Consider the following 22,710-nt stretch of genomic DNA (forward strand, 5'->3'; position numbering starts at 1 on the left):
AGGGCTTGGCATATAATGAGCATTTAACAACTGCCATTAAAAAGAAGAATAAAAAGGACCCAAATCCAATACTAGTCCTACAGAATGTGCCAAAATATTATATCCTCCTGCTAAAACACCTAAGTACAGATGTAAGCACATATGTTTCTGGGCTGCCAGAGAGAACTAGAATACTGAAAATGATTACATAAAACCTAAATCATTCACTCAGACAAACCAAATTCTAGTTCCAGGGCAAAAGTGCTTGCATAAATCAAAATTTACCCTCTTTTACATAGCTCTCTCAATTTCTCCTGATGTCTAGTCTAAAGAAAGTCCATCTCCTAGGGCTTTTCCATAGCGATGAACACTTTCAAAGTATTTAAATTTGGGGCGATTTAACCTTATCTGTGCTAAAACAAAAAATCACCTAAAGATTTACAGCAATTTCCAGCTGAGCAGAGAATCGCCTTATTCTGGTTGCCAATGTTATAGAAATTCAGCACACACCCTCAAAAGAAGACAGGACACACTATTTCCCCCAGACCAAGGGAGTCAGAAGTGAAGCCAAGCATCATGCTACAAGTCAAACAATCCACACACACACTCAGGAGGCTTTCCCAGCATAGTCACTCTTGTTCCTAGAAACGTATCTTTAAAAAGTTAGCTGAGGGTGGAAAAAGATTCGGTTGCCTTGAGTACACATTGAAGCCTTTGTGTTTTTGGTTTTTTTTGTGGCACAGTCTTGTATCAGTCTAGGAAAATGATGAACTGTGAGCACACACATTCAGCGGGTTGAAATGTATTCCTACTTTTTTCCCTCAGATAGATAATAAATTGGTGAACATGAGGCAGAATATATTCAAGAATATGTGTATTTTGACAACGGAAGGTTGATGAATGGGGTAGGATTTTCATTCCTGTCAGGAAACTAAAAGAACCTTGCATTAGGAACACTACTTTTCAACTGAATTCTTTTCTTTTTCCTGCACTGTTCCTGACACGAAAATGAATTCCTAGCGGATAAATGATGCTTTGGCCTAGGAGCTGCCAGAAACTTGTGAAAGTAGCAGAAGAGAATATAGTCCTCATGTATGGGACTGCCAGACCTTCATGGCTCCTCATGTATGGCCCACGCAGAGAAGCCAGTTTTTGAAAATTCTCCCCATTTCAGCATCCTGGGATTAAATGCTTAGGGAAGATCCTGGAAATCATAATCAATATGAGCAGTGGGAGATGGGAGGAATCTGGGGAAGAAAAGGACCAGGCCGTGAGAATATAGAACCAGCAGGAGAGTTGAGGGAAGGAAGCACAGCTGTGGGAATGTGGAACCATCAGGGGAGCTGAAGGGAAGAAGCACAGCGGAGGATTTGTGAAGAAATCCAGGCTGTCAGTCAATAGTAATAATAATAATGACAGTGGCATTTATTAAGCGCTTGAGGGGATACAAGTGATCAGGTTGTCCCACATGGGGCTCACAGTCTCAATCCCCATTTTACAGATGAGGTAACCGAGGCCCAGAGAGGTTAAGTGACTTGCCCACACTCCCACAGCTGACAAGTGGCAGAGCCAGGATTTGAACCCCATGACCTCTGACTCCAGAGCCAGGGCTCTTTCCACTGAGCCACGCTGCTTCTCTAGTATTTATTGAGCGCTTACTGTGTGCAGAGCATTGTACTAAGCGCTTGGGAGAGTACACTATAACAGACACGTTCCCTGCCCACAACGAGCTTACAGTGGAGAGGCTATGAAGAAAGAAGAGTAAATGTATATTGCTGAAGGGTTAGGGTTCAGGGAGAGTCAGGCTGTGGAGTGGGCAGCGTTAATAAATATTGCAGACGCACTGACAGAGACAGAGACAGAAAGAGGACCAGAGTAGGGACAGCTTGAGCACAGACCAGATATTTCTGCTAATAAATAATAGCTGGCATTGCTTGTCATGGGTTTTTTCACAGGGGAGGAGCTGTGCACTGCACTCATATTAGGTTGTACCCTGGATTGTCCCTTCGGTTTCCAGACAGATGCCCACGACTGCGAGATCTGCCAGTGTCGACCACGGCCGAAGAAGTGCAGACCCATAATATGCGACAAGCATTGTCCATTTGGATACCTGTACGTATTCTGACTCAGTCTGGTTTTTCCCGTCCATGAACCTAAAACCCCAAGAATATTGGTCAGATTATGCGTGATTGTGGCCGAAATGTGTATGTATTGTTTGTATTCATCGAAAAGTCTTAAACATAGGTCACATAGCCAAATATGCCAGTTGAAATCTATCAACGGGGCCAGAATATTCACAGTTAGGGATAGCATTTTTATCTTTTCCTATAAAAATAAATGGAATGCTCAAGAGCCTTTATCCTTCTTTAATACTTTGTTGTAATGCTTCCTTTTGAGGGTGACAGTAACTGAGCTAATGAAATCTTCACTAGCTTTCATTCTAATGCTACTTACCCACTCATGGTAAGAAGGACTTTTAAAAAAAAAAATTCCTGAATTGTTCCACAGATTTCGGGGTGTTATCTGCTATGCCTTTAAATCCCTTCAAGGTTGTTTTACCTTCCGTCAGATTTTCACAGGCATGGCACTCTATGGGATTTTATTTTATGTCTAGAATTGGTATGGGTTTCCTTTTTAGCTGGTAATGCTCATAACAGAAAGGGCACAGAAAACAAAACAAAAGGCATGGTTGTATTACTGAATAAAACTATGCATCCCATTTTTGAGGTTTTGTTTGCCAAACAGGAGGGGGAACAAAGAAACATGACCAAGGTGACTAGGAGATGGAGAAATTTCCATATCGAAAAGACTGAAACTATTAGGCTTCTTCATTCCCTAAAGATGAAGGGCTGAGAGAGGACATGATTAAGTTTATAAAATCATGAAGGATAGGATCATTTTAAGCACAGAACTGTTGTTCACCAGAGTCCTGGGGGACACCCATTGAAGCTCAAGGCCGATAGCTTTGAAACAAACAAGAGAGAATGATTTCTTCACAGCCTGAGGTAATCCCGTGGCATCCAAATTCACAGGAAGTTATGCTGGCCAAAAATATGAGTAGGTTCAAGAGTGGTTCAGGTAAGTTCATGGGCAAAAAGACCTTAGTGGGTTACGAGAAGGAAAGTTAAGGATGTTTGGTGGTACTTCTAATTGTCATCAATTAATTGTCAACAGCCCATCAGTCAGAAAACTAGGCCTAGCTGGTATAGTTGGTTGGCTTAAAAAAAAAATTCCTGGTAAATGTCACTTGCCCTTGAAAGAGCTGTGATTTCTAATGTTGTTCCCCAGAAAGTATTTCTGATAATTGCCGCTCCCTCATCCTCGTTAACTAATTTTTGAATGTATCCTTTTTCTTTCCATTAAAAAAATTGAGTAGAAATGGCATTGCCAATTATAATGTAAAGTTCAGAGGGTGTTTTGTTGTTTGAACTTCCCCAATTAAAATTTCCTTTAGTCCTCTGGATGCCTCAAGGTTGAAAGGACTTAATTAGCGCAACAAAAATGATTTGGGGGACTTTCATAATCTTCTAGGAAGAGCAAGCACGGCTGTGACCTCTGCCGCTGTCAGAAATGCCCAGAGCTACCCTGCAGTAAAGTGTGTCCAACGGGCCTCCAGCTGGATAGCCATGGTTGCCCGACGTGCAAGTGCCGGGGTGAGTGTCAATGGGTTCCTCTTCTTCAACCAATCATTGGTATTTATTGAGCGCTTACTATGTGCAGAGCACTGGTCTAAGCACTTTGGAGGATATAATGCAGTAGAGTTGGTAGATATGGTCCCTGCCCTTAAGGAGAGTACAATCTAGCCGTTTGTGGGCTCCTTCGTAAGTTTGTCAAATACCGTACCATATTTATTATTATACCAAATATGAACATTATCTTTATTATTATCATGCAGCCATCATTTTCCATTGTCCAGAGAGCTCCCCTGCCTGCCAAATCCTCAAGGAAGCCATGACACTGTGTCAGACTAAAATAAGATATAATGTTAGAGCAACGAGAATCTCAGAAATTGGCATGGGAAAATATATTGCGTTGATAAACTGTGCTCATTGATTTTTTTTAAATGGCATTTGGTAAGCACTTACTATGTGCCAGGCACTGTACTAAGCGCTGGGGTAGACAAAAAGCTACTCATGTTGGAAACTGTCCATGTTCCACGTGGGGCTCACAGTCTTAATCTCCATTTTACAAATGAGGTAACTGAGACGCAGAGAAGTGAAGTGACTTGCCCAAGGTCATATAGCATACAAGTGGTAAAGCCACAATTAGAACCCAGGTCCTTCTGATTCCCAGGCCCAGGCTGTATTTACTAGGCCTTGCTGCTTTTCTTGATTCCTCCCTCCACTAAAACAAGCATCCTTTTTGCAGCAGAAGCATTACAGAACAACCTTTTCAGGCCTGCAGAATGGAATACATCCCAGTAAAATCATCTTGTAGTGGAGTACAGAATAAAAGGGAACAAGCAAATGCTTTTATCGGGACTAACGTCTGGGCTCCTCGTCCTTTGTCCTAGCTCTTCTGCTCTAATTCTCCTGGATATTCCTCTTGCAAATTCAGGGATTCCCCACAAATCACACCATAAACAAACACACATTATCCCTTCGGGAGCTCCCAGATGGTTGGGTAAGGAATGCAAGGGGAATACCGACACAGTCATCAGTCTCTCTCCCATGTCATGCTAAATCCTTGGAGATGAACTAATTGCTGAGGGTGCAGCTATGTTAATTAAAGAACAAGTGAATGCACCCGGCCTTGGAGAAAAGGAGGGGAGAGGCCATTTGTACTTTCGTGCCATCTGGCAGGCAATCCCCTCTGCCCTTCCAGTTGCCACCCTGAGATCTTTTTTCTCCCATGAATGGAGTGGTCGTTGGTGTTGTGCTGCTGCCCTGGCCTCTGCCAACCACATCAGACTCCTTGGGAACAGCAGCTCTAAAATGAGGAGTTTTATATGCCAGTGTCATCCTTTCATTCATTCATTCAGTTGAATTTATTGAGAGCTGTGTGCAAAGCACTGAACTAAGCTCTTGAGAGAGAGTCCAGTATAACAAAAGACACATCCCCTGCCCACAACGATCTCACGTCTAGAGAGGGAGACAGACATTAAAAGAAATAATCAAACAATCCTGTAATATTGGTCATACCAGACCCCCCTCCAAAAAATATGAGACTCCAGTACTTGCTATTGTTGGTTTCAAAGTTAGTATCAGTAGGCAAAGTTCTTGGCTTTGGAGAAGGGAGGGATGTAACTTTAGGCAGTCTACTCTTGCCATTTTCACTTCTTGGGGGGTGGTACTAACGGTAGGAGCAGTAGTAGTAGGAATGGTATTTATTAAGGGTTTACAGTATACAGAAAACTGTACTAAGGAGCTGGGTTCTAACTCTGGCTCTGCCTCTTGTCTGCTGTGTGAGCTTGGGCAAATCACTTGACTTCTCTGTTCCTCAGTTACCTCATCTGTAAAATGGGGATTGAGACTGTGAGCCCCACATGGGACGGGGACTGTGTCTGACCTGATTTGCTTGTATCCACCCCAGTAGTACACTGCCTGGTACAAAGTAAGTGCTTAACAAATACTATAATTATTATTATCATTATTATTATCATGCAGCCATTATTTTCCATTGCCCAGAGAGCTCCCCTGCCCATCAGATCCTCAAGGAAGCCATGGCACTGTGTCAAACTAAAATAAAACATAACTTAACCTGACTTCTTTCCAAAATGACACCCTTTTCGCATTTTATCCAGAGGCCCCAACTTCTTCAGCAGGACCACCAATTCAGACTGGCACCTGCCTCTCTATGGATGGCCGCCACCACAAAAACGAGGAAAGCTGGCACGACGGTTGCCGTGAGTGCTACTGCCACAATGGACGGGAGATGTGCGCCTTGATCACTTGTCCGGTCCCAGGCTGCAGCAATCCCACCATTCACTCCGGACAGTGTTGTCCGTCTTGTTCAGGTAAATTCCAGGGAAGTGGTTCCACCTTCCATTTTGTGAGAAAAATGCCCGCTGCCAAGTCCTTTTTCCATTTTTTTTAATGGAATTTATTAAGTGCTTACTATGTGCAAAGCACTGTTCCAGGCGCTGGGGAGGTAGCATGATGATCAGGTTGTCCCACGGGGGGCTCACAGTCTTCATCCCCATTTCACAGATGAGGTAACTGAGGCACAGAGCAGTTAAAAAGACTTGCCCAAAGTCACACAGCTGACAAGTGGCAGAGCCGGGATTTGAACCCATGACCTCCGACTCCAAAGCCCGTGCTCTTTCCACTGAGCCACGCTGCTTCTCTAACTGCTTCGCTGTTTCCCGTTGTCCTGGCCTAATTTGTTGTGTCAAAGGGAAGATTATCTTCTGAACAACAATAGAGAGGCTGCCTGTGAAACACATAGCTGAAGACAAGTACGATGACTCAGACTGGAAAATGCTACTATGTAAATTTCAGAAATTTTCCGTCAAATGTTTGGGATGCTGAACACCGGAGGAAGAGGACTGTGTGTGCTTACCTTGGGCCAGCCGCTTAACTTCTCCGTGCCTCAGTTACCTCATCTGTAAAATGAGGATTAAGACTGTGAACCCCACATGGGACAATTTGATTACCTTGTATCTACTCCAGTCCTTAGAATGGTGCTTGGCACATAGTAAGCGCTTAACAAATACCAGCGTTATTATTGTTGTTATTGCTAGGTAAGAAAACACCAATATCAGTCTCATTAGTGTGGTTGGAATGGGGAGCCTGATTGGACAGAATTTCATTTGATTAGGGAGTAGGATATTGGATGGATTCAGAGACTTGGGTGATATTCTGCAGTGAAATTCCAGCAAGAAGAACTCCCAAGGGATTTATCAGCATTCTCTGCTCACCTCACCTGCCTCTCTTTGGAGCCTGGAGTCGAACTTCTGATGCCCACCCAGCGTAATGGGCTGCGGTGTTGGTATGAGGAACAGAGAGTGCAGCCCCCTGGTTTCTCTCTCCTCTCCTCATCCCTGGCATTGACCCCTGGGTCTCCCCCAGTAGGAGACTGCAACTCTGGGAAATGGACCAAGGACAGGAATCACTTGGTCCCCCTTTCCTGGATTTGTGTCTAACCATTTACATGATACATTCATATTATAAGCAGTGGTTTATATCCCAAGTAAACAGTGTATAATAATAATATTGGTATTTAAGTGTTTACTATGTGCCAAGCACTGTTTTAAGCACTGGGGTAATTACAAGGAAATCAGGTTGTCCCATGTGGTGACAATCTTCATCCCCATTTTACAGATGAGGTAACTGAGGCACAGAAAAGTTAAGTGACTTGCCCAAGGTCACACAGCTGACAAGTGGAGAGCTGGGATTAGAACCCATGACCTCTGACTCCCAAGCCCGTGTTCTTTCCACTAAGCCATGCTGCTTCTATATCTTGGCCTATTAATTTCCTAGAAAGACTAAAATATTTTAATGTGAGGACAAAATAACCTAAAACAAACTTCAAAGAGAAGACAACAGGTGTGTAAAAACTCTGGGGATTATAAAGCGTTTCTTCCCAAGAGTTACATATCATTACCCATAGATTATCCCATTTGTTCCCGAACATCCCTGTGAGGTAGGAAGGATCTGGTGGTGTTATCCCCCTTTTGCAGGTAGGAAAGCTGAGGCACAAGTAGATTAAGCGATTAATCTCCGGTCACCCAGTTAATCAGTGGAGAAGCCAGAACAAGAAATCCAGGCCACCTTTCTCCCACTGTGGTGTGTGTAGTCATTAGGCAAAATCTGTCCATCAGTCATCGTATTTAGTCAACGCTTACTGTGTGCAGAGCACTGTACTAACTGCTTGGGAGCTACAGTTTAGCAGAGTTGGTAGGCACAGTCCCAGCCTACATGGAGCTTAAGGTTTAGAGGAGGAGACAGACATTAATAAATTATTGATATGGACATGAGTGCTAACTTCCTCCTATTGAATTAAGGACTCGCTTTTTATGGTTTCATTTTTTCCACTGGTACATCTGCGTAACAAATTCCCACTAGTGAGTCAGTGTTCTGGTATGAATCTTGTTGGAATCTAAATAGCTGATAATTTCAAGAAACCATACCCCTATAGAGAACCCTAGGGATTGGAAGCTTGAATGTATTATTGCTGCTTTTTTTATTTTTAGATCTCTGTAGAAATTTTGTAAGCTAATTGTAAGGAATATTTTTTTTAACATCTCTTTTGATAAGTTCAAGTATATTCTTCACTAAGGATAGCTAAATTAATGGATTACAACTTGTAAATTCACAAATGGTAATTCTAAATACCATCCTTTGGAGGATTTAAGCTGTCGGTCTTTTACAGAGGTCCCTGATGGATCAAAGCAATTAATCCTTTTCCCCTTCCAGAGTCAGCCAATATCCTGTCTTCCTTCCTCCCACCCGCTCCTGGAAAGTTTCGTCTCTGGAATACTCCTCATGTTCGCCCTCAGCTTCACCCTCTGATATTTTCTCTGAGGTTTCCTTCCTCTTTCATACCCTCTTTCTTTCTGTTTATCTTCCATAGCCCTCTCTTCTCTCTCTCAGATCCCTCTCACATTTTGTCCTGAAGCAAGTGGCATAGGGAAAAGGGTTAGAAAGATAAGGACTCTAGCAATGCTGCCTTCTCTTTATTCCTGTGACTGTGCCTCCTCACTTTGTGTCTAGGTTCAGGAGCAGCTGCCGTTAAGCAGTTGTGTTTTCTGGAGATAATAGTAATGATAGCATTTATTAAGCGCTTACTATGTGCAAACTACTGTTCTAAGCACTGGGGAGGTTACAAGGTGATCAGGTTGTCCCACGGGAGGGCTCACAGTCTTAATCCCCATTTTACAGATAAAGTAACTGAGGCACAGAGAAGTTAAGTGACTTGCCCAGAGTCACACAGCTGGCAGTTGGCGGAGCTGGGATTTGAACCCCTGACCTCTGACTCCAAAGCCCATGCTCTTTCCACTGTGCCACACTGCTTCTCTTGATGGGAGATGGGAATCTTTTTTCAAATCTTCCTCTGGAAGCAATCAGGTGGGCCCTGTCTCAATCTCTCTTGTTCCCTGCCGAAGAGTGGACTGTTAGTTGTGTAATTTGCCAGTTTCCTCCTCCCTCTGCACCAGTCAGATTTGATTGTAACTGTTTCCTCACTAGCTTTTGGGCAGTGGGAAGGATTCGTCTCTCCCGTCCTTGCATTCTAGACCTGCCAGACATCTGCATCACTTAGCTTTAGCCTCCTGTGTTGTACCAAGCTAGACATGGATGTGGCCATCACTAGACAGCTTGGGTTCAACTAAGTCAGTGCCTGCACGTTAAGCACTCAATAAGCTCGATTGACTGAGTGATCAATTGGCATCAGAGGAAAATCATTCCCAAGTTCCGAGATTGGTTCTTTTGTTGGTCTTTCACCTTCAGCTCTCGATCACCTCAAACCCACACCTTTGGGATATGGATTAAGGCATGGAAAGCTGGGAGCAGAATTGGGTTTTCTGATGGTTACCAGAATCATGAGCATAAGATGCTCTCCCCTGAATGCTGGAATTTAGCCATGATGCCTCTCCTCTTCCTTCCATCCCTCGTTCCTTTGTTGTCTCCGAACAAAGCAGACACCCTCTTGATTTTCACCAGGTCCTTGAATGCCATGGACACCTGCCAAAGCCATCTCTCTCAATGTATTTCAACTTCCTCAGGAACCTCAAAACCCCTTTCCTTCTCATCACACTCCTAGCTTCTCAACCCCCTCTTTGTCATCAGCATCTCATTTCTAACCCAGAGACTGAAAACCTCTCTCCTCAGATGTCAGCAACCTCTCACTTCTCTTGACGATGGTACAGGGGAAATTCCTAGTCTGTGGTATCAAAAAATCTCCAGTGGCTGCCAATCAATCTGCACATCAGGCAGAAGCTCCTCACCCTGGGTTTCGGGGCTGTCCATCGCCTCGCCCCCTCCTGCCTCACCTCCCTTCTCTCCTTCTGCAGCCCAGCCCGCGCCCTCCGCTCCTCTGCCACTAATCTCCTCACCGTGCCTCGCTCTCGCCTGTCCCGCCATCGCCCCCCGGCCCACGTCATCCCCCGGGCCTGGAGTGCCCTCCCTCTGCCTATCCGCCGGGCTAGCTCTCTTCCTCCCTTCGAGGCCCTGCTGAGAGCTCACCTCCTCCAGGAGGCCTTTCCAAACTGGGCCCCTTCCTTCCTCTCCCCCTCGTCCCCCTCTCCATCCCCCCCATCTTACCTCCTTCCCCTCCACACAGCACCTGTATATATGTATATATGTTTGTACATATTTATTACTCTATTTATTTATTTATTTTATTTGTACATATCTATTCTATTTATTTTATTTTGTTAGTATGTTTGGTTTTGTTCTCTGTCTCCCCCTTTTAGACTGTGAGCCCACTGTTGGGTAGGGATTGTCTTTATATGTTGCAAATTTGTACTTCCCAAGCGCTTAGTACAGTGCTCTGCACATAGTAAGCGCTCAATAAATACGATTGATGATGATGATGATGATGGTACATCTTGACTGTTGATTTTACAAGCATTCCTGTCCAGTTTGCAGCAGTTAGGCAAGATCTTGGTGTGGCCGACTTACCGACCCAGCTTATTTCCAAGCTAAACAATATCTGCGCTCCCAGAAATGTAATGACATGCAGAGAGCAATGTAAAGGCCTGGCAATTTGCACACTTGTTTTAATCTAGGAAACTTATCAACAGTCAAGTCATCTGATTACCCCACTGTAAATCCTGTGAATCACTGCAAATAACCGATCAATAGAACCTTCTTTGGAGAAGTTATTACCTGTAACATTAATTCTCCAATGGTTTGCCACAACCCATCCCTCAGTGTGACGGGACTAAATAGTGCTGTATAAGATGCTTGTTAGGAATAGTTCCATTTTGGCTTCTCCTTTCATTTTTTTTCTGAATCAAAAGTTAATCTGATCAACGGGGCATTGATTCCAGAAGGGGACGGAATGAGGATTGAAATGCTTTGTTGCTTCTCTAGGGCAGCCATCCATAAACCGCTGTGCTGCAGGTTCTCCAAGAGCTAATTTGAACAACCTACGAGTGCCCTAACTGGTGTCGTTTTGATTTTACTTCTCTCCTAAGATGACCTGATTGTCCAAAAGCCAGAGCTCAGCAGTACGTCCATTTGCCACGCGCCTGGAGGAGAGTACTTTGTGGAAGGAGAAACATGGAATATCGACTCCTGTACCCAGTGTACATGCCACAGCGGGCGGGTTCTCTGTGAAACCGAAGTCTGCCCGCCTCTACTCTGCCAGAATCCCTCCCGCACCCAGGACTCCTGCTGCCCTCAGTGTTCAGGTAACCCGGTCTTTCTCTCTTCCTGGGGGATCCTGGTAGATGAAGCCAATCAGCTCTAATGAGTTTTAGATTGTGTAGAGCTTGGCTAGGTCAAATGGGGATGTCAAGTAGAGGTCGAGTTAATTCACAGAGAGGATGGATCTGGAAGAGGAATAGCAGTGGCAGGACTGCTGGTTTTTACTCTTACTTTCATCCCTTATATTGACTCCATCTTAATTCACACAAGTGCCCTGGGGTGGCATAATACAGCAATGGACACATTTTCTCTCCTACTTTTGGATGGAGAAATAATAATAAAAATAGTAGTTGTTAAACGCTCACTATGTATCCAGCACTATTCTAAGTGCTGGAGATTCATTCATTCATTCAATTGTATTTATTGAGTGCTTACTATGTGCAGAGCACTGTACTAAGCACTTGGGAAGTACAAGTTGGTAACATATAGAGACAATCCCTACCCAACAGCAGGCTGCAACCTAATCAGGTCAGACACAGTCCCTGTCCCACATAGGACTCACAGTCTAAGTCAGAGGGAGGACAGGTTTTGAATCCCCATTTTACACGTGAAGAAACTGAGGCACAGAGAAGTTAATGACTTGTCCAAGGTCCCCCAGCAGGCAATTGGCAGGGCAGAGCCTAGAACCCAGGCCTGCACTCTTTCCACTGCAATAAAACCCTTAGAAGTAATCTGACTCTACTGTTCAAAGATGAAAACAGGTGGGGGAGGGCAGGGGGAGGGGAATGTTAAGGATGTCTCTTTGTTGGGGATCATTTCTGCCCTCTTCCAAGGTCACAGGAATATTTTGGTCATTAACCATGTGAAGCCTGCGAAGTCATTTGGACAACTCAGAGACTGATTCCACATGAATACTATTGTTGTCATTTAAGCCTTAAATGTGAACTCTGATCCCCCTTTTAGACTGTGAGCCCACTGTTGGGTAGGGACTGTCTCTATATGTTGCCAATTTGTACTTCCCAAGCGCCTAGTACAGTGCTCTGCACATAGTAAGCGCTCAATAAGTACGATTGATGATGATGATGATGATGATGATCCGTTGGATGCTGCTGCTTACGTTAGCAAGGAGGAGATTTCCTAGGCCTGGCTACTTCCTCTGGAGTTTTTCTTTGAAATCGCATTTTCCTTTTACTCATTTTTCGTTTGGGGGAAGCAGTGAAACATGGAGAATTGGGAAAGAGGAGTAGAGAGTTAAGCCAAGTGAGAAACAAAGACAATGGCAAATGAACAAAAAAAAGTAGGAAGTAGATTAAGGCAGAACGTGGAGAAAAGGAGGCTAGAAGAGCTGAGAAAGGAATGAAGAGCAGCGGAGATAGCCAGCACTTTTTGTAACAAACTTCTGTAAAGTGACATTTGCTTGGTGACATAATGGGCTCCTGTTCCGGGCCCAACCCCATTGCTTGTTCTACTACTAATGATTGTGCCATCTGCTTCCTTGAGCTCTGCTGCCATTTTGAAAGCCTTCATCTTTTGGTCAATAATTCTTCTATCACTCTACAGCTTAACTCCAGCATTCTTTACTCTCTTCCACTATCACCTCTGCTTTCTCCAGAACCTAGGAATCCCTCAGGACTTGTCTAGAGATGTAGGGTCTGACTGGGTCTTGTCCTCTTGGCTGGTGGAGTTCAGCTGGAAGTTACAGTGTTTGACGATGGCAAGGATAGAGAAGAAAGAGAAGAGTGCAACCTTGCTCATAATGTGATGGTCAGGTCTCTCCCCAAGAAAACAGATTTGGCAGTGGATGATCCAGCCGTCCGTGAGGGTGGCAGTGTGAGAGAATTTTCATCCGACAACGCTCAATGCTTTTCAGCCCCACTTTAAGCCTGAGCGTAAAATATACCCAGGACCCAGCCGTGGCCTTGGTAAAGCTATTTACTCCTCTCAGGGCTAGAGACTGTGAGGTTTTGATTATCCTTTGAGATCACAGGTGTTACAGGGAATCTGTTGCTGGCCTTCAGAAAGAACACAACAGTGGGTGTCCTTGCACTCAGAAGAAATTATTTTCCACGTGTGGAGGTCTGTTTGTTCTGGTGGCTGTCTCAGCCAAAGAAAAGGCACAATAGCATCGTGGAGGAAATTAACCTGGGTGGTTGGCTGAATCAGTTCTCATAGGCGAGGCTTAAAGATATAGATGAGAATCAAATGTGCATGGAAATTCATTAGGCTCTAAAGAGTCGATTTCTCTTTGCTCTGGAGATTTGGGCCTAAGAATAATCATCACTATTCCTGGACTCTTAGGGGAGGCGTGGTGACCAGACGTGGCTTCTTACCCCTTGCCCACAAAAAAAAGATCATTCAGAACTTGATTCTTTTCCAAAGACACTTTGCAGTATACAGTCCTGTGTTAAACATCTTTGTACTATTTCAACTTTGACCTGCCATTGAGGATTTCCTGAAATCTTCAGTTGATAATGCTTAGGGGCCTATTTTCATTAAGGAAGGGAACCAAATGGAGTACATTATTGAAGCATCTCTTTCAAGGCCATGTAGTACTGCACAAGGTTTAGTTTGTAGTTCCTTCTCTCGCTTTGCACCTTTCCAAGATGATTTTTCCTTCAGCTAATGAGTCACCCAGCTGAACTCTGGGGCATGTGGACACAGATTCTTCTGGTGAATCTGATGATTTTCAAGATGCTTTGAAAGACTCATCCCTTTTATTCGAACCTTTGAGCCAACCTGGATCCAGCCTGTGATATGGGCACCAAGAAATCTCAGTGCTGAAAATGATTTTTTTTTTACAACCCTCAATACTGAAGTCAAGGTGAAGACTGAACAATTAGTGGACTATATCATCTTGTTTTTCCCACTGATGTGTGTATTCAATTTTCCAGATGAACCTCTTCAGTCTTCCTCTTCAAATAATGAGAGCATGCCTAGTTACTGCAAAAATGATGAAGGGGACATTTTCCTGGCAGCAGAGTCCTGGAAACCTGATGTTTGCACCAGCTGCATATGCATGGATGGCATGATTAGCTGTTATTCTGAGTCTTGCCCACCAGCCTCATGTGAAAGACCTGTCTTGAGAAAGGGCCAGTGTTGTCCCTACTGCATAGGTAAGCCAAGTGAAAAAAAAAATGTAATCTCTGCTAGGGCTTCGTGGAAATCCATCAGTGGAAATCACTCTGGCTGATTTAACTATTTCTGACACAGAAATTGGTTCATTGGGCTGATACAAGACCAGTGGGACTGAAATGGCGGTTATTCTGGGCAGAGGAAGAGATAAGGAGTCAGAGCTTGCCAGGACACTTATAATTTTGTGGTAGCCAGGGGCTCTTGCTTTCTGCTTGGATTCTTCTTTCAGGAACCAGAATACCCTTTTTCATCTTAGATCAGTTCTTTTCCTGCAGCCAGGCTCAAAGCCAAATTGTTGTCTCATCTTCCAGGAACTGACTGTTGACAATGTAAGTGGGGACAGTATTGGCCACTGGCACAAAGTGTGATCTGATTGATAGCCTGATTCTCATCTTCATTATTCTGGAGGATCAAGAAATGGATATCTGACCTCTCGCTCTCTCTCTCACTCTTTCTTCCCCCCCAGTATGGCCTTCATGTAACTTTCCCATAATGTTCTAAAGTTCCGTGCTAAACACAGAAAAGCTGAAAGTTGCTGCATTTTGTTCCCTGAGCATCCGGTCTCTATCTAGTCTTTCGTGTGCTCCAGACTTAGTCCATTGAGGTGTGGTATCATTTCAGAGGCTTAGGTGGCTGGGAAACCTGAAAGGAGCAGTAAAATTTCCCCTGCCACCCAGGTGAAAAGCTAGGCATGTGCAGGCCATAATAGAAGATAAAAAATACCAATATTCTCAAGAATCTTATCTGCTCTATCTCAGCCCAGTTTATCAGACAAGAAAAACCAATGTCTGCAGGAAAAGGTCACTTGAAGCAAGGTAGGATCATCACGGCATAACTGGATTCTTTCCCAAATGAGCGTAGAACAGACTGCTTAGTACCTTGGATTGTAGCAGAATTGCTAGGTGGCTAGGAAATGTTTTGGATGATTGCTCTAATCTGTAGGTAAACTTCTTCCTCTACATATTCTGGCCTTTTGAAGTCTCTGGTTCTTGATACGTAGGCACAGGCCCATTTGGTTCTCCATTGCTACGAGGACTCAAATGCAAGTCCTTGGTTCATAACCATGATTAAAGATATACAGCAGGGATCATTCATCACACAGTATCTCCCAACATCCTCTGCTATGACTGACAGAATAAAGGGCCGGGCGGGCCGCCAGCTGTCTGAGAATTGGCACTACTTGTGGTTTGAGCCCTTGGATTTGGGAGTGGGACACACCCTCAGTGTTTTGTGGCATCTGATCCCAAACCCTTCTATCCAACTGAGCCTTGTCGGTGCTTAATACAATGCTCTGCACACAGAAAGTGCTCGGTAAATACCATTAACCGAAAGCAATCTAATGGGAATTCCACCTCTGTGAAAAGACTCTGACATCATGACTCCTTTTTTTGGTTTTCTAGAATTTCTCATGCAGCAATATATTTTTCTCTCCCCGTGTTCGTTTATTGCAAGCAGGCTTCAAGGCTCTTGAAGGACTTTTGTCTGTAACTGACTGGGCAGTTTTGCCACCCAGCTCGTACAAGGTAGACCCCAACGGCTTGGCAGGCCGTGTTGGAGCTCATTAAAGAAAGGGTTTCTTTCTTGTGCTGAATTAGCAGCCCACGCAGACAATTACCAGGTCACAGCCTGCCTTCAGGCACACGCAGGTGCACACCTGCTTCACAACCTACCCATCACCCCGAGAAAGACAAAAGCGATCAGAAACATACTGACTCAACCTGGGTCTCGGGAAGGTTTTTTTCTGCACCGCAGTCAGTGCCGTTCTGACTTCCCATTCCTGCTCTTAGTTTTCTGACCCTTCTGAATCAGCTGGGCCTGATTTAAGGACCACCTAATCCATCTGCTGCACCTTCCCTTTTATCAGTCAATCAGTGATGGTGCTAACTGTATGCGCAGCACTGTACTAAGCACTTGGGGGAGAGTACAACAGAATTGGTAGACGTATTTCTGCCCACAAGGAGCTTACTGTCTAGAGGAGGGTTAGATTCCTCTCCTTATTGGCGGGCGTAGGGAAGTTGGTTGTGCCCTTAGGGTGTTCAGTATATGAATGGACCCTGACGCAGCTTTCTGTGGGCAGGAAACAGTTCTACCAACTTTACTGTAGCGCACTCTCCCAAGTGCTTAGTACAGTGCCCTGCACTTACGAAGTGCTCAGTAAATCCGAATGCTTGCTAAAGGGACTGTACTCAGGATCTCTCTATATCTGTAATTTATTTGTCTATTTTTATTAAAGTCCGTCTCCCCCTCTAGACTGTGAGCTTGCTATGGGCGGGAATGTGTCTGTTGTTATGTTGTACTTTCCCAAGCGATGAGTACGGTGCTTGGCACACAGTGCGCACTCAATAAATACAGTTGAATGAACAAATGAATGAAAGAATGAGTGTGGAGCAGATACAGCAAGTGCCGAGGTCCCAGGGGGAGCTGCATGGGCAGGTCTAGAAACCTGTGCTGCCACTGCAAGCTGCCTGGGATACCTAGGGAAGCAGCGTGGCCTAGTGGGAAAAGCTCAGGCCTGGGAGTTGGAGGACCTGGGTTCTAAATCCAGCTCCATCATTTGTCTGCTCTGTGACTTGGGCAAGTCGCTTCACTTCTCAGTGCCTCAGTTCCCTCTTCTGCAAAATGGAGGTTCAGTACATGTTCTCCCTTCTACTTCATTCACTCATTCAAGCGTATTTATTCAGCGTTTACTGCCTGCAGAGCACTGTACTAAGCGCTTGGAAAGTGCAATTCAGCAACAGATACAGTCCCTACCCAACAACAGGCTCACAGCCTAGAAGGGGGAGACAGACAACAAAACAAAACAAGTAGACAGGCATCAGTAACATGAACCTCATGTAAGACCTGATTATCGTGTATCTACCCCAGTTAGTAATTGCTTAATAAATGCCATTATTGTTATTATATTATTGTTACATTTTTACCCACAGAATCCTAGGCAAGGAAAGGAGAGTGAAGGAAGCAAGAGGGAATCTCTTAATAGCACAGCCACTGATGATGATGATGATGGCATTTTGTTAAGTGCTTACTATGTGCAAAGCACTGTTCTAAGCGCTGGGGGGGGATACAAGGTGATCAAGTTGTCCCACGTGGGGCTCACAGTATTAATCCCCATTTTACAGATGAGGTAACTGAGGCTCAACTGCCCAGTGGAAGTGGCATAATGGACCCACTTTCGATATTATTCATTGACATGAGAAGGGAGACGGTTGGGAATGATTGCAGCAGAGAATTTATAAGGTGACTTCGGAGTGACATAGGTCTGAGGTTTTTTTGATCAGAGTATCCCCTTTTGGTGCAGTAGAGAGCCACAGTTTAGTTATTAAAAAGATGCCTTATCCATCACTTGTTTTAAGGCCCAGAGTATGTAATACTGAACTGTCAAATCTAGCTACTTGAAGTGACTTATGCCAGCAGGGAGCTCATCAGTTGGGCAGGACACTGTAAATTGATTTTCTTCAATTCCGTTGGCAACTGATTAACAGAGGTTGTTTCCGCAGAGCTTTTCCATTAAGCAAAAATCTAGACCCACCCAGTCAGCTGCTGGGTTGAGCTGGGCTTCTCTTCAGGAGGCTGTTGAGCTTGGAAATGGTTATTCAGTAGCCCAAGTAAAACATCAAGCTATTACTCTCAATCAGTTAATCAAGGAGAAGCAAAAAAACCTGCCAAGGAGAGGGTATAAATGCATTCTTTTAGTAGCAGGGAACAAAATATATGAACATTTTCCTTCTCATCTTTTTTCTTCAAAAACAATGAATACTTCACTCATATGCCCACAAATTGTCACATGAATCAAGTATCCTCAAAGTCACTAGGGTCCATCATCTTTGTGTCAACTAAACGCTGGGTTTTTGTTCTCCTCACGTATATTAAAGGTCATGGATTCTAATCCCAGCTCTGCCACTTGTCTGCTGTGTGACTTTGGGCAAGCCGCTTTACTGCTCTGTACCTCAGTTACTTCATCTGTGACATGAGGTTGAGACTGTGAGCCCCACGTGGGACAGGGACTGTGTCCAACATGATTTACTTGTATCCACCCTGGCACTTAGTACAGTGCCTAGCACATAGCCCTTAACAAGTACCACAATAATTACTATTGTTATCATTATTAGTATTATTAAAGGCCCCAGGATCATTCTCAGCAACTTCCAAAGAAGATTTCATGAGGGATCTCTTTGGACTTTTGTCTAGCAAATTTAAGAGAGTGGGCTACACCTAATGTCTTCCTGGGGAGGGGGTGTACATCAAAATCGAAGTAATATGTAAATTGTATTTTCAAAGTTGTTTCTCCCATTTTGCCTCGCTCATGTCTAGCCTACCTTTCTCGAAAACACAATGAAGCTCTTTCACTACTGTCCCAACAGATAAACACACAGTAGACAGCAGCCCTGCCGCTGAATAATAATCAGCTGTTTTTTCCCTGTGAGAGGTAATGGGAACACCTTATTCAGCATGCTTAGCCAGACATCTCTCCTTCCTATTTCCCCTAAGGGAATTGTTTACACAGTGGATTTTCATTTAGTTAATGACAGATCAAATCATTCGCTCCAAAAATAGATGGCATCTCACCAAAGACTAAGGCCAGGAAAGTGCTGGAGACCAGTGTTAGATTTTTCAAGCTGAACTGCTGTTAGTTTCCTAAATCTAACTAAACAATTAGATTAGACTGTGCTTGGAAAAATAAATGACATATTATTTGTGATGAAAAGTCTTTCACTGGAAGATTTTTCCCACTGAAAAATTTGCCCAATTTGGTGTTCAACAGGAGTGCACTTGTGTGGGTGTGAATTAGCCCAATTCATCATCTAAATGCTTTTTAAATCACCCAAAGGTCCCAAAACTCAAATATGGCTGAGTGTTGGACCCAGTAATAACAATAACATTTTGGATGTGCCAAATGTTCTTACTGTGTAAGCTCTTCTCCGGGAAATACTCTCTAATTCTGTCAGGTTCTACGGTTTTAGGTAGTGAATTACCCCTTCAGCCTGCAAATCTCCATGTGGGACAGACAGGAGCTGTATGTGATCTGATTATCTTGTAGCCAGCCCTAAACAGATACCACAGTCTTTGTTATTAAATCAGTCCCTGGACCTAAACTGAGAAGCCATGGTCAGTCCAGGGATTGAATCTATTGGCTGGGACTAGTTTCCTTCCTGAGCGACTCTAGTTCTTTGAAACTCCAGTGGTTGCCCATCCACCTCCACATCAAACAAAAACTCCTCACCATTTGCTTTAAAGCACTTCATCACCTTGCCCTCTACTACCTCGCTACTCTCCTACTACGACCCAGCCCGCACACTTGGTTCCTCTAATTCTAACCTTTTCACTGTACCTTGATCTCACCTTCTGTCTGCTGACCTCTCGCCCACATCCTACCTCTGTCCTGGAACCCCCTCCCTCCTCATATCAGGCAGATAATTGCTCTCCCCACTTCAAAGCCTTACTGAAGGCACATCTCCTCCAAGAAGTCTTCCCTGACTGAGCCCCTCCTCTCCTCTTCTCTCCCTCCCTTCTGCTCTGCTCTTATTTCTTTCATCCCATCCCCGCAGCACATATGTATATATAATAATAATAATAATAACATTTATTAAGCGCTTACTATGTGCCAAGCACTGTTCTAAGCACTGGGGAGGTTACAAGGTGATCAGGTTGTCCCACATGGGGCTCACAGTTTTAACCCCCATTTTACAGATGAGGTAACTGAGGCCCAGAGAAGTGAAGTGACTTGCCCAAAGTCACACAGCTGACAATTGGCAGAGCTGGGATTTGAACCCATGAACTCTGACTCCAAAGCCCGTGCTTTTTCCACTGAGCCACACTGCTTCTCCACTCCTGTATATCAGTATACATGTGTAATTTACTTACTTATCATCATCATCATCATCAATTGTATTTATTGAGTGCTTACTGTGTGCAGAGCACTGTACTAAGCGCTTGGGAAGTATAAGTTGGCAACATATAGAGACAGTCCCTACCCAACAGTGGGCTCACAGTCTAAAAGGAGGAGACAGAGAACAAAACCAAACATACCAACAGAATAAAATAAATAGAATAGATAATGTACAAGTAAAATAAATAAATAAATAAATAGAGTAATAAATATGTACAAACATATATACATATATACAGGTGCTGTGGGGAAGGGAAGGAGGCAAGATGGGGGGATGGAGAGGGGGGACGAGGGGGAGAGGAAGGAAGGGTACTTATATTAATGCCTGTCTCCCCCTCTAGACTGTGAATTCATTGTGGGCAGGAATGTGTCTGTTGTTGTATTGTACTCTCTCAAGTGCTTAGTACAGTGCTTTACTCATAGTAAATGCGCAATAAATGAGATTGAGTGAATGAATGAATGAATGCCAGCTCCCAGGTTTGATCTCATATGAAGGAAAAGAAGTCTTTCACATTGTCTTGTTCATTCTGTGTGTCATCTGTGGCAGGAGCTCATCATCATTCCCCTTGACTGGAGCAGGGTCTAAAGTCAATCAATCAATTAATTAATCAGTGGTATATTGAGTGCTTCCTGGGTGCAGAGCACTGACTTAAGCACTTGGGAGGGTACAGTGCAACAGAGTTGGTAGACACGTTCCCTGCCCACAAGCATTTGATTGTCATTTTCAGTCTGTGAAAGAGGCCTTCCACACCTGTCCTTGTGGGTAGGTAATCACGCCTACAAAGTCTGTTGCACAGAGAAGCAGCCTGGCATAGTCGATGGGCTATGGGCCTGGGAGTTAGAAGGTCGTGGGTTTTAATCCCAGTTCCGCCACTTGTTTGCTTTGTGACCTGGGCACGTCATTCACTTCTCTGGGCCTGTCACTTCACTTCTCTGGGCCTCACCTCATCTGTAAAATGGGAATTGAGACTATGAGCCCCACGGGGGATAAGGACTGTATCTAACCCGATTTGCTTATATCCACCCCAGTTCTTAGTACAGTGCCTGGTACATAGTAAGTGCTTAATAAATGCCATAACTATTATTATTACTATCCCAGGCACTTTTAGTACAGTGTGTTGCATACAGTAAGCACTCAGTAAGTAATATTGATTGACTGTGAAGCCTTTGTGGGACAGAGATAGTTCTGACCTGATATCCAATGTCTTCCCCAGCACTTAGAACAGTGCTTGACATATAGAAGCACTTAACAAATACTACAATTCTATTAATATTTTGGATTGACTGGAAGGATGTGTATCCATTTTACCAGGTGGTTGGTAAAGGGCAGTCAATGTCTTTAGAACTTCTCAGGCTACATTTGGCTCCTAAGTAGAGCAGTTGATCTCTTTGCACTACTGTAAAAATATGATCTAAGCCTCCAACCTGATAGTAATGGTAATAATAATAATAATTGTAGTGTATGGAATCATCAGGCCCCACATGGGGCTCACACCCTAAGTAGGAGGGAGAACAGGCGTTGAGACCCCATTTTGCACATGAGGACAGGCACAGAGACAAGTCACTTAACTTAGCCGTGCCTCAGTCTCCTCATCTGCAAAATGGAAATTAAGACTGTGAGCCCCGTGTGGGACATAGACCGAGTCTGACCTGCTTAGTTTGTATCTACCTCAGCACTTAGTACGGTGCCTGGCACATGGTAAGTGCTTAACAAATACCGTAGAAAAAATCCTCTCCCCCCAATGTGGTACCTCTGGGTTAATCTGCTCTCAGAAAACAATAGAGAGGTTTTCAGAACTGTCAGTTAGGAGAGATGGGGCATTTGATGCCCCTTCTACCAAATGTTCACCAGAAATAGCAGCCATATAAGAGGGGCTTCTCACTCGGTGGGCCCAAAGACGCAATTCACCCATGGATCTGAAGCAACTTGGGTGTGCAGGTGTCCTGGTGGACTCCCAATTCTCTCAGGTCCCATGTTTGACTCTGCAGAGGGGAATACCCAGGAGCAATTACTTACCAACTGAGTTCTAAATATTGACATTAGACTTGTAGGCTCCCCAAGGCCTAGGATTTAGACTTATACGTCTCTTGAAATACCTCTCAGGTATTAGAGTAACATCTCTTCTGCACAGTGCTCTGAATATAAACTATTAGGACTATAAAACCAGAAAACCCCTTGTGGGAAGCTGGACAGACCAGGGGAATAGGCGTTGGACAGTGATTTGGCAGGGTCGTGATCCAGTCCTGACTGGCTTTTGGCCTTGATTGAATTATTTATCACTTCTCTGCCTGAGTTTTTTCCTCTCCTAAAATGGGAACAAATAGCTTGGTTCCTGACAGGGATGGTGTGATGCCTCATGAGATGATCTCTGAAAAGGTCTTGGAAATCAATCAATTATTGGTATTTATTGAGCTTAATATGTGCAGAGCACTGTACTAATTTAAGCGTTGGGAGGGTGC

At 44.1% G+C, this 22,710-nt stretch overlaps 1 protein-coding gene across 1 annotated transcript in view; it reads left to right on the forward strand.

Annotated features, from left to right (window-relative positions):
• Positions 1 to 22,710, forward strand: part of CRIM1 (cysteine rich transmembrane BMP regulator 1) — a 227,383-nt gene that overhangs the window by 185,885 nt on the left and 18,788 nt on the right. Inside the window, exons 12-16 of the mRNA XM_038771661.1 lie at positions 1,935 to 2,091; positions 3,511 to 3,632; positions 5,723 to 5,935; positions 11,060 to 11,275; positions 14,123 to 14,344. Of these exons, the coding sequence (XP_038627589.1) occupies positions 1,935 to 2,091; positions 3,511 to 3,632; positions 5,723 to 5,935; positions 11,060 to 11,275; positions 14,123 to 14,344 (930 nt within the window). The remainder of the gene's footprint in view (positions 1 to 1,934; positions 2,092 to 3,510; positions 3,633 to 5,722; positions 5,936 to 11,059; positions 11,276 to 14,122; positions 14,345 to 22,710) is intronic.

This window comes from Tachyglossus aculeatus, chromosome X1, assembly GCF_015852505.1.
Source record: "Tachyglossus aculeatus isolate mTacAcu1 chromosome X1, mTacAcu1.pri, whole genome shotgun sequence".
Lineage (NCBI taxonomy): Eukaryota > Metazoa > Chordata > Mammalia > Monotremata > Tachyglossidae > Tachyglossus > Tachyglossus aculeatus.